Source organism: Canis aureus, chromosome 1, assembly GCF_053574225.1.
Source record: "Canis aureus isolate CA01 chromosome 1, VMU_Caureus_v.1.0, whole genome shotgun sequence".
Lineage (NCBI taxonomy): Eukaryota > Metazoa > Chordata > Mammalia > Carnivora > Canidae > Canis > Canis aureus.
The window spans coordinates 50,442,767-50,454,996 of record NC_135611.1 but is presented as its reverse complement, the minus strand read 5'-3'; the positions used below and the strand labels follow the sequence as shown (position 1 = coordinate 50,454,996).

Below are 12,230 nucleotides of genomic sequence, written 5' to 3'. Positions count from 1 at the left end.
GAAAACATAGACACAAAGAGATTTGAACTACCATTTTGCAAATAACATAGAAAATCCAAGTACTTGTTTTTCTGTATCAATCCATTTGCAAAAGAATTAACTGACCTAGTAAAATTTTTTCTCTAGCAGCTGAGCTATGTCAGCCAGCCAAAAGAGAGGCGGAACCAGTAGGAGGTGGATGCAGATATATAAATATGCCCAGCTGTCCCCAGAGATCTATAGATATCTAGATAAATCTGTGTATCAGCACATGCACATCTCTATACACAGAGAGGAAACTGACATGTGACTGTAAGGCTTACCAGGCTGGCCCTAACCCCATGGGCAGGCCTCTAGGAAGGGCAGGCTGGCACAGCCTGAAGCTGTTGTCCACAGATAGACTCTCTACCTCTCGGGAAAACCCCAATTATGCTCTTAAAACCCTTCCACAGATTGAATCAGGCACACCCAGATTATCTAGGATCATCTCTCTTCCCTAAAGCAAACTGAGTATAGATGTTATAGGCCGACAAAATACCTGCCCAGAAACACCCAGATTAGTGTTTGATCGAAGAACTAGGGACTACAGTCCAGCCAGGTTGACATGAAAAGCTAACATCACAGGAGCTGAGATAATACAGTTTGTACATATTGCTTTCTAACCAGTTCTAATAGGGAATAGACTTTAGAGCCAACATTAGAAGGATGCATTACGTTTCTAATTTTTAAGAGGCTTTAAAAAAAATTGTTTTTAACTGCAGAAATTGGTGGCATTTATCAGATCTATCTCAGGAGAAAGCAATTCAGGAAAAGTATACTAGATAAATGTTTGGTAGTCCCTTCCATTCAATTAGTATTTGCTCGTAAGGTATCTTTAGTAGCAAATGTGAGACGACCGCTAATAGCAAGTCCCAGGTGAATTGTAGCCTCCTGCGTTGTCAATTAGAACAAGATCCATGTGCCCTAGATGAGAGACATGCAAGGTCAGCAGACTGAATGTGAAAATGTGGGAACCGGAGCACTTTTCTTCTCAAGCTCTTCCTCCAGAAATATCTGCACCACTGGCAGCGTTTGAAAACTGACCCAAAACATTACATCAAGGACTTTTGTCTATGCCTAAGCCAGACATCCCCCAACTGTCCTCTGTTTGTTGTGCCCCAAGCAACTCACTAAGTGTTTTGTGGTGGTCCTGTGCCAAAGAAATATAGTTTTGTTTATCAAATACTTAGATCCAAACGGTTTTGTTTATTAAATAATTTAGGTCCAAGTAACATGAATAAGAATTTAATGTCTTAGCCATGTAATAGTCATTTGAAAAAATAGATCACATAAACTGAAAGAAAAAATATTTTTATTTCATTCTTAAATAACTACATCTCCTGTTGCAGACAGCTGTTCACATGATAGTTCTTTTCCTTTCTTAAAAATTTTATTTAAATTCAATTTGCCAGGCAGCCCGGTGGCTCAGCTGTTTAACGCTGCCTTCAGCCCAGAGCGTGATCCTGGAGACTCGGGATCGAGTCCCACGTCGGGCTCCCTGCATGGAGCCTGCTTCTCCCTCTGCCTGTGTCTTTGCGCCTCTCTCTCTCTCTCTCTCTCTCTCTTTCTCTCTCTCATAAATAAAATCTTTAAAAAATAAAAAAATAAATTCAATTTGCCAATACAGTATAACACCCAGTGCTCATCTCATCGTGTGCCCTCCGTTATTAACACCCATCACCCAGTTACCTCATCCCCCCTCCACCCACCTCCCCTTCCACAACCCTTTGTTTGTTTCCTAGAGTTAGAAGTCTCTCATGGTGTGTCTTCCTCTCTGATTTTTCACCACTCAGTTCCCCCCTGGTAGTCATTTTCCTGTCACAGTAACCAAAACCCAGCTCTGCAAAAACATGTCATTAAAAGAAGGGGAGCACAATCCACAGTAACACCATGAACTGCCTTGAGTCAGTCATTCAGACAGTGTCTAAAAGTGAATGTCACTGTGTGTTCCTCAAAAAATTTAGAATATGGGAGCCTGGGTGGCTCAGCAGTTGAGCATCTGCCTTTGGCTCAGGACATGATCTCAGGTTCAGGGATGGAGTCCCACATTAGGCTCCCTGAGAGGAGCCTGCGTCTCTCTCTCTGCCTATGTCTCTGCCCCTCTCTCTCTCATGAATAAATAAATAAGTCTTTAAAAATCAGAATATCCCACTGCACCCCTGTGAGCTTCCTGTGGCACCCCAGAGTGCCTCAGTACACAGTTTGGTAACTGAAGGGCCTAAGCATTTGTACAAGCACCTGGTTGAATCCTGAACAACCTAATTAAAAATTTGAAAATTTTCAGGGCGCCTGGGTGGGCTTAGTCAGTGAAGTGTCTGGCTCTAGATTTCAGCTCAGGTCATGATTTCAGGGTCATGAGAATGACCCTTCTGTGGGGCTCACACACTGGACATGGAACCTGCTTGAGATGCACTCTCTCTTCTCTCCCCATCTCCTTCTGTCCCTCCCCTACTTAAAAAAAGAAAAGGAAATCTCTAAATATTTTCAAGATTAGACCTTCTAGATATTTCCCTGTTTTGTATGAGAAAGATTCAAGTTATTCGACTAGGAAGCCAACTGCATTGATCTCTACATTCAAGTTATACACTCTGAATAGAAGCAAATTAACAAGTGCATTAGTGTTAAATTATCACCAGCCAATTTTTGCAGCTTTCTTGCTTGCCTTCTACCATGCTGAAATGGGCAAGCCTTCATCTTCATGTGCTCTTCCTTTTCTGTTATTTCTTTAGTCCATTGTTTGTAGTTCAGTGTGAAAGGGATTTAATATCTTTGTGTCAGGGAAGGCCTATTTATTCTGACAAACTGATCAACCTCCAGGGTGTTCCTCTACCATGAAACTGATTTTATATCTCATCCACGAGCTAATAAGATGTGAAGCGTTTTCCCTGTCACGCCGAGAGATCAGACTTGCTTCTGTAGAAAGCGCTGGGTGAAATCACACAGTGGGTTCTTCTCAATGACTGAACAATACAGCCTGCATTTTTCCAACATAGCATGTGAAAGCAGAGAAATGGCTCTGAGGCAAACCTAAAGATGAGCAGACACATTAATAAAAAAAAAATGTTTTTCATCTTAAGAGGAAGCTCTGAGATCCACTTCACTCACTGTTTACTGGATTAGCTTTCAGTTCAGGGAAAATAAAAATGCCAAAAATTAAAACCCGGTAGTGTTGGTGAATTGTGTAAAGACATCCTGACACACACCCCTCTCCTACCAACCTGAATTTTTTCTTATCCTTTAAGATTTGATTTATTTATTCATGAGAAACACAGAGAGAGAGGCAGAGACACAGGCAGAGGGAGAAGCAGGCTCCCTGCAGGGATCCCGCTGTAGGACTCGATCCCAGATCCGAGGATCACCACCTGAGCCGAAGGCAGATGCTCCACCACTGAGCCACCCAGTTTCCCTGAATCTTTAAATAAAGTTTAGATCCCACTAAATTGGGGCCAGTCTCTCTGCTGTGAGAAGAAATAAGACTACAATACGAAATAGTGGCTAGAAGGTAGGTTGCATCGCATCTATAGAGGCTTTTTCCTTACCAGATACTTGCCTTTCTTGTTTAGTATGCTCAGAGATTAAGACAATTTTCAGACAAGCTGTTAAAACAAGAAATTGAACATAGGGAAGGAGGGAAATCTCTCTCTGTGGTGAAGACAGCATGAACCCTTGGATAGGCTGTTCTTTCTGAGGTGAGGAAGGGTGGTGATATACTGGGGGATAAAGCTGGACTTCTCTGCATCCTGTTTATTTGGGGTCTTACCTGAAGCAAAACTGCACTAACTTCTCAGCTCGTGCTATAGAATATTCATATAGAACTTTAAGCCTCTGCAACTTTTTTGAGTCTTCCAGATTCTTGGTACCGTGACTATATCAGTCATCATTTGCTGTGTAAAAATCACCCAGAAACTCAGTGATTTAAAACAACATTCTTGTTCCTGTTTTGCCTTATTTTCTTTTTTTCCAACAAGGCCGTAATTTGGGCGGGGTCCTGTAAAGAGTTTGTGTCTGTTCCATGTGGGGTTGGCTGGGGTGGCTCATCCAGGGGCTGGAAGTTCCCCTGGAAGTATAGCTCGGACTCACGGCTGGCAAGTCGGTGCTGGCTGCCTGCTAAAAGCTCAGCCAGGGCTGTTGGCCCTCGGCTTCAGTTCCTCTGTGCACGAGCCTCTCAAGAGCCACTGGCAGGAGCAGAAGCCGCCAATTTCCTAAGGCCCGGGCCCAGAAAGCGGCATGCCATCATTTCCACCATGTGCTATTGGTCAAGGAGTGAACACATCCACATTCAAGTAAAAGAGACATAGAACCCACCTCTCCATGGGAAGAGTACCAGCTCATCCTGGGCTGATGCTAGAAAACCAACACCCCTGCCCATACTCCCTACTCACTGATCCTGCTCTCTTCCCTGGAACATTGCCTCTGAATACAGTTTCTACTGTGAGATGTGTTTCTCCCCAGTGTGTTAGAGAATGTTCGTGGAAGGGAACCTGTTTTCTACTAAAGCAGCTCCTTCCTCAGCTGTGAAACGGGGTGGGGGGGAGGGGAACAGTACCTGGCTGTTACCAGCTTGATTTTTAGAAATCAGTTTTTAGAAATATTTTAGAAATTTTTAGAAATATTGTATGCCAGTTAAGGCGTACTAGCTCCCCTACCTCGTACAGGGATTCGATGAGAGAGTTGCTACTGCTACCCTGGTTTTTCAAAGGGCACATATCTGAGGCATAGGTGCCAAGGTGGCTTCCTGAGGTGTCTCACTCAGTTGGCAGGTGACAGGGTGATGACTTCAAGCCCATGTGTCCAACTGCAGAGCCCACCCCCTCAGCCAAACCCTCTAGAGCATGGCTGGTGATGATGGAGTAGTCCTAGAGGGGACAGCTGCCTTTTCCAGCATTCACTCTGTAGCTTCCTTCCCACAAGACAAAGGGTAGAGGTGCTCCCCAGGTCTCTTCCATTCTGCAGTGTGGGAATGATGAAAGGAGCACCATCATCAGGTGAGAAGACCCACTCCAGGCCACGTATTAGTCCCTGAGGCCGACATAACCAAGTACAACAGACCAGGGGGCTCAAACAACAATTATTTTCCCACAGTTCTGCAAGCTAAAAGCCCACGAACAAGGTGTCAGCAGTGTTGGTTTCCACTGAGGTATCTCTCCATGACTTGCAGTCATAGAGGATTAGGGCCTGCTCTAATAACTTCATTTTACCATACTTACCTCTTCAAAGACCCTCTTTCCAAATGCAATGACATCCTGAGGTACTGGGGGTCAAGACTTCGCCACATGAATCAGTAGGGGACCCACTTCATTTCATCTTTCTGTAATAGGCTTTCAATGCAAAACCAAATCTATTAACATAAACATATAAATCCTCCGTGTATGTAAACAGGTCTTAGATGTGAAATTCTTGAATAAACTTGTTTTCCTCATATCCTAACACCAGTAACACTCTACTACAGGTATTTATTTGCATTATTGTCTCTTCTGGCAGACTGGAAACATCATACAGATAGGAACTGTCTCACACATCTTTGTAACCCTGCTATGGTGCTTGAAGTATTACTTAGTAAAAGAATAAAGAATACCATTGAAATATAACTTTATTTCTCTTTGCAAAAAGTAATCTGGCACGGAACCCATCACACAAGTCAGAGGAATGAATATAATGAGCTTGGGGGAAAAAAATGTTATATCCAAATGCTGCCAACAAACCCATCCCTAACATGTGTGTGTTCTTCTGCAGTTCATCTTTTGCCGGGAATGTAAGGAAGAGTACCATGAAGGCGAATGCAGCACCCTATTTGAAGCCTCAGGAGCAGTGACTCAGGTAGAGTGCCCTCTTCCCTCCACAAAATAGGGCTCGGGATTGGGTGAGAGACAAGAACTGGTCTTGTTCCAATCTGGAACCCAAGAAGGGTTCCAATCTGAAAAACAAAACAAAACAAAAACCCAAAACCAGACTAGTAGCCTACAGCTACGGGGAATGGGGCTCTGACTATCTACTCCTGTGGTCCTCCCAGATCCATCTGCCTTCTCAGGGTAGGGCTGTAGATGGCCATTGGGATATGCCCATACTTTCCCCAGGGGAATAGGGAAAAGGAACATAGCATGATCAGAGGAGTCTTCAAAGGAGAGAGAAAACAATTTAACAGTTTCTGAATCTGATCAATCAGTATGAACCCCCACACTTATATTTTTTTAAAGTGCCTTGTTTAAAATCATTGGTGAAACTATCTCCATGAATGATGTGCACAGACGTATTATATGATGCAAGGATATTATTGTTTTTTTAGCAATATCATGAACTATGCTAAATTGTATTTCAGTCTTGATTAGGTAAAGAACATATTTACTGAACCTTACTCTCCAATGTACTATATCAAGGCTTAGGGAAATGCAAATACATTTTCTTTTATTTATTAATTATGATCAACAAACCTTAGAGGAAAGGAGTAAAAATTTCAGCACAGTTGATGAATTCACTCATTATTTTTCAACTGATAGAGATGTTAACAAGGTTTTAAACATTAAATCTACCCAGATAAATCTTTTAGTTATTTTATTGACAGGAACCTCATAAATAGACATAGAAATTTCAGAATGTTTTAATTTTTTTAGAATGTTTTAATTTTATAGTAGAGAATAGAAAATATCTGAATGTTCTAATATCAGAGCATAAAGAAGTATATCTTTATAAGGTATTTTGTGGATTTATTTACTAATATTAACATAACCAAATAAATATAACTTGTGAATTCAGGTCTTCTTATCAGCTTCTAAAATGTTGGCCATGAGCATATTGGGAGATAGGTCTGAATTACCATAATTTTTGCAACAGAGGCAGCAAATGCTCTTTCTGGTAATTTTATTTTAGCCCAGGGGCATTCAAATACGAGCTTACTGCATACTGATGTCAGGAATAATATTAACCCTGAGACTCCCCTGCCCCAGGACCCTGTAGCCCAGAAGAGCTAGACTAGACCAAGGAAGTGAGAAATGGAGTTGGTCTAGAAATTTACATTCCATATGTTCTTATAACCACAAATACTGACAAAGCTTTCAAGAAGTGATACCTTAGTATCTATTTATTTGAAAACAATAGCCATAAGGTGAAGGAGAGAACTGCTTAATGTAAAGTTGTCCCAGTGCCTGATCCGCTTGATAATCCCCTTCATGATTCATTCAAGAAGAACCAACCAACCTTGGTGTTAATGATTGACGTAGCACCCCCAAAATTTTTTAAACCATTAAAAACTTAATATTCAATTCAGGAAAGTGGAAGAAAGCTAGAGCTTGCCTTAAGCATTAGATGATCAGGATCCTGTGTCTGCAAAGACCACCAATTAGCAAACATTAAATCAAGCATTTGTATCCACCAGACATTCTTCTGGAAAACTGCAGGTAAGCATTTTTTTAGGATTTATTTATTTATTTTAGAGAGAGAGCAAGCAGGGGAAGGGGTAAAGGGAGAAGGAAAGAGAGAATCTCAAGCAGACTCCTCAATGAAAGCAGAGCCCAACACAGGGCTCAATCCCATGACCATGAGATCGTGACCTGAGCCAAAAATCAAGAGTCAGATGCTTAACCCACTGCCCCACACAGATGCCCCTGCAGATAAGTATATTTTTCTTTAGAATCACATGAAACAGTTATAGGGGAGACTTAAGGGAAAATAGATAACAATAGTAATATGCAAAACAAAGTTTAGGAAATATATAGCTTTGTACAATGCCTCCCCAGAAAAGACATGAAAGGTAGATTAGAGTTTGTCAAAAGGATAGTGGGTAAAGGATGATCAAGAACATTCCAGCAGAAAACACTGCATGGACAAAGAAACAGAGGCAAATATCTTATCTGGCGCACAGATATTTAGTAGATGTTTGCTGAGTGATTGTTGCATCCATAAAGAAAAAGACGTTATTTCATTCATTCATCATATATGTATTAAACACCCATAATCCATTAGGCTTTGTTCTAGGCTCTGGGGATACAGTACCTGCTGTCACAGGTTTTACTATATTAGATGCCACACGGGCTGCACAATCAGTATGATAGGAGTTCAGAAGAATAGTCGATTTACTTTTTTTAAAGATTTTATTTATTGGGGATCCCGGGTGGCTCAGAGGTTTAGCACCTGCCTTTGGCCCAGGGCGTGATCCTGGAGTCCTGGGATCAAGTCCCGCGTCAGGCTCCCAGCATGGAGCCTGCTTCTCCCTCCTCCTGTGTCTCTGCCTCTGTGTGTGTGTGTGTCTATCATAAATAAATAAATATTTTTTAAAAAAGATTTTATCTATTTATTCATGAGAGACACAGAGAGAGAGAAAGGCAGAGATACAGGCAGAGGAGGGAGAAGCAGGCTCCATGCTGGGAGCCTGATGTGGGACTTGATCCCGGGACTCCAGGATCAGGCCCTGGACTGAAGGCGATGCTAAACCACTAAGCCACCGGGCTGCCCAAGAATAGTCAATTTAGCACAGAGTTATCCAAGAAAGAATTCAGGAAGAGTAGTAAGACCTCCCTGTAGTAAGACCTCCCTGAAATGAAGCTCCTTTCTGCCTCACTCAAGCTGCTGGGCCAATATCATACTCCTCTTATTGAAAACAAAACAAATTGACCAACTGAACTGGATGAGTCTCTCTATACATTATTGCCTGAGAACAGAAGGCACTTCTTGGGGTTTCACTGCCCTTTTTCCCTATGTCTCTGATTTATCAGGGTCCTATAGGAAAAAATAATCCAACTCAGATGCACATGAAGAGATTTTAACTAAAAGGTCACAGATGACCTACAGTAGTGGGGAAGGGTCACAAGAACCCAAAACAACATGGAGGGCCTCCTAGTACAGTGTCATTGGGGAGCCATGACCACCTGAGACATGAAGAGACAAAAAGAGGAAATGATGTCACACAGGGAATAAGCCTATGAAGTGGAGCCATGGAGGTGGGGCCTCTTGACGGGAGGTATGACCACAGAGGGTCCAGCATAGCCAGTGGGCCCCAAGCAGGAAGGAAAGGAAGATGGACATCTTGACTTCTCTCTCTCACCCTCTAATCTCTTGCTAATGTCTCCCATCGGTCACATCCAACTGAAAGCCAACTTCAAGGAGTCCTAGTGACACAGACTGTGTGGGTCAGGATTCCAGGTGCAGGGCAGAGGAGGGAAAAGAATACAGAGTAACCAGCACATTCTCTATGTTCTGATTTACCAAGTCTCCAAAGCCTCCTGATTTCAATCATAGCTATTCTTGGACATGGAAAAGGATGAGCCACATAAACTGTTTCATCAAACTAAAAGATCCAATTCCATTCAGTAAGAAAAAGAAGGACTGTTATTTTAACAGGGCTAGTTTGTTTTCTGTTCCCTGTATTTCTCTCAAATGGCAGTGATCTCTAGGCAGATGACCTCTGCAATTCCACCGATAAGAAATTTTTGAAAGGAGAACACTCTATACATGCAACAATAAGAATCTAAACACAGCCACCCCCCCCACCCCTTGGAATTGAAGGCTTTGGATGCAGCCTCATGTCTGGATTTTGCTCATACTAACAAAATACCCTCATTAACCCTCTTCACATTTCCTTTCAGTTCAATTCACTTGTAAGGTTTTCCCTTTCAGTATTTGCAGCTACTCTCCACTGTTCTCCCTTGAAAGCTGAGTGGTTTCTGGTCTTTGATATTACATTATCCAGCCAAGCAAGCCCATGTCTCCTGGGGCCCAATCAGGCCTTTTCCATCAGTTAGGCTGCTTGACCCTAAGCTTAATGCATTTTTTGATTAATGAAATAATTTTTTTAAAAAAGCAAACTCAAAAATTGGTTTTAAATTGGTTTTAAAATATTGAACAAGCTTTAGGTTGAAACTGCTGGGAGTTTGGGAAATCAGTGACAGAAGATCAATCCATCACAGGCTAATGAGAGTCCAGTCCCATTTGCTTCCCCTTGTTCTTGCCTGGCTGTTTTCCTCCCCACGCTTTGTTTCCTTCCATATATTCCCTCTGGAGGCTTTCTAATAAGTAAACACTTGCTCTTGCAAACCACATAAATTGATTCATTCTCCCAGTGGTTCCAAGTAGTACATGTTACTCTCCCTATTCAACTGGAAGGCAAACTGAGACTTCTAGATTTTTAATGATATTGTCCAGAGCCACAGAGGAAATCATTTTCAGTGGCAGTACCCAATGAAAGAAGTTTGGGAACAGTGGTTGCTCTCTCCAAGTAATAAATCTACAGTGTCTAAAGGGAGTATGCCCACCCCTGCCTGCCAAGCTCCTACCCAGTCTGTAAGACCCAGCTCATATATCGCCTCCTGCATGAAGCTATCTGACCACCCCCACTACCTCTTTGAAGCTCTCAGACAACTGTATATACTTTCGTTGTATATTAATCACACTGAGATATTGTTTCCCTGTCTCTTCATTAAAATTCAGAGCTTTATTGGTGCAAGATTTGTACCTATTTTGTCTTTATAACCTCCGGTGCCTGGGATGCCTAGGATACAGTAGTACTCATTAAGTGCTTTTGGAAAGAATGACAACTATTTCCTTCATCCCCAAACCTCCCTTCTCACCATGAAGCTGAGAAAGCACTCTATAGAAATGGTGAAAGGAGTCATTCAAGATGGTGACATAGGAGGCTCCTGAGCTCCCCGCCCTCATGGATGCAACAAAACTTCAGGTGCTCATGGAGTAATGCCCTCTGAAAGAGATCCAGAAACTAGCTGAGTGTCTCCTACATATCAGATGAATGAGGAAAAAAAAACCACATCAAAATGGGTAGGAGAGGCTGGGACACACTCTTGCCATAAACCCCACTCCTGGCCCTGTGCCATACAATTAGGGCAGAACCCTCAACTCCCAGCTTCATCTTGGACTCCACATCCAGCATCCTGGCTGTTATGACTGGGTACCAAACACCTGGCTCTGAAAACCAACAAAGCTTATGACCTTGAGACCCACGGGACTATAGCAAACACAGAAGCAATTCCAGTGGGGCACACCACAGTCACCACATCTATCCCCACAGGACTCAGCACAGAGGGAGCAAGCAAAACATCCCATCTTGCAGTCTTTCCACGAAGGAGGTTTACCTGCCTGCTTTAAAAGCTGCTGCTTCCAGGCCAGGCTTCTAATTTATCAGGCACTAGGGGTTGGCTGTGATCCTCCCCAGAAACCGGGAAAATGAGAGGATGCCTCGCTCACCTTCCCCCTGTAGTCCACCACAAGTTGCCAATGTCCTCCTGGAAGGAGCTTATGCACAAGTCTGCACCCCAACTTCAATGGCTCTTACCCAAGAGATGGGTCTCTGATCTCTACTCTGACAGCCAAAGAGGCTTTGTTTATGAGTTCCACAAGACTGTAGCTAACAGTCCTAATGACACATAGTAACTGGCTATTCCTCCCCCCCTCACAGGGCTCAGTACAGAAGAAGCAGGCAAAAAAACACTATCTCCCATCTTTTCTTGAAGGGATCTATCAAAATACTTGAAAAGCTGCCACCTGAGAGTCAGGCTTCTAATTTAGCAGGCATCTAAGGGCTGGCTGCAATCTTCCCCAGAGACAAGGGAAGCCAGCAAATACTTTTCCCATCTTCTCCCTTCAGCCTAATCCAATAATAGAACCAAATTGCTAGTATCTCCTTGAAGGAGCTTGTACACACAGGTGACACCCAGTTTTCACAGCTTCCACCTTAAGGATGGGCACCTGGCTTTAATAGCCAAGGGGGCCTGCAATCACAGTTCCCACAAGACTGTAGCAAACAAAGAAACAGTGTGTAACAGGTGCAGGATCACTACAACCACTTTATGGTGGTACACCTGGGCTCAGCACAGAGAGAACAAGCAAAACCATCTATCTCCCAGTTTCTCCCTGGAAGGGGCTTAACTATGCACTTTCCCAGCTGCCACCTGAGGATTCCACTTCTAATCAGCCTGAATCTAGGTGCTGAGGGCAATCCTCCCCTGTGGTATCCTGATAGTTCTTGACATATCGTCAACTACTGGAAGGCACTAAGAACAAAGAAAGAGGCTTGAACCATCACAAAAGTTTGAGTGACAGCCAAGTGCTTGGGCCAGGTTAGTTGACAAGGCTCATCTCCTACATAAGACAACTCTTTTAAGACTGGGAGAGGTGGCTATTGTATCTAATGCACAAAAATCAACACAGAGAATCAAGGAAAATAAAGAAATAGAGGAATATGTTCCAAACAAAAGAATAAGATAAATCAC

The 12,230-nt window shown here is 42.8% G+C and overlaps 1 protein-coding gene across 1 annotated transcript in view; it reads left to right on the top strand.

Annotated features, from left to right (window-relative positions):
• The window catches only part of PRKN (parkin RBR E3 ubiquitin protein ligase), a 1,299,642-nt gene that overhangs the window by 1,253,394 nt on the left and 34,018 nt on the right, over positions 1-12,230 (top strand). The window contains exon 10 of the mRNA XM_077899327.1: positions 5,752-5,835. Within this exon, the coding sequence (XP_077755453.1) occupies positions 5,752-5,835 (84 nt within the window). The remainder of the gene's footprint in view (positions 1-5,751; positions 5,836-12,230) is intronic.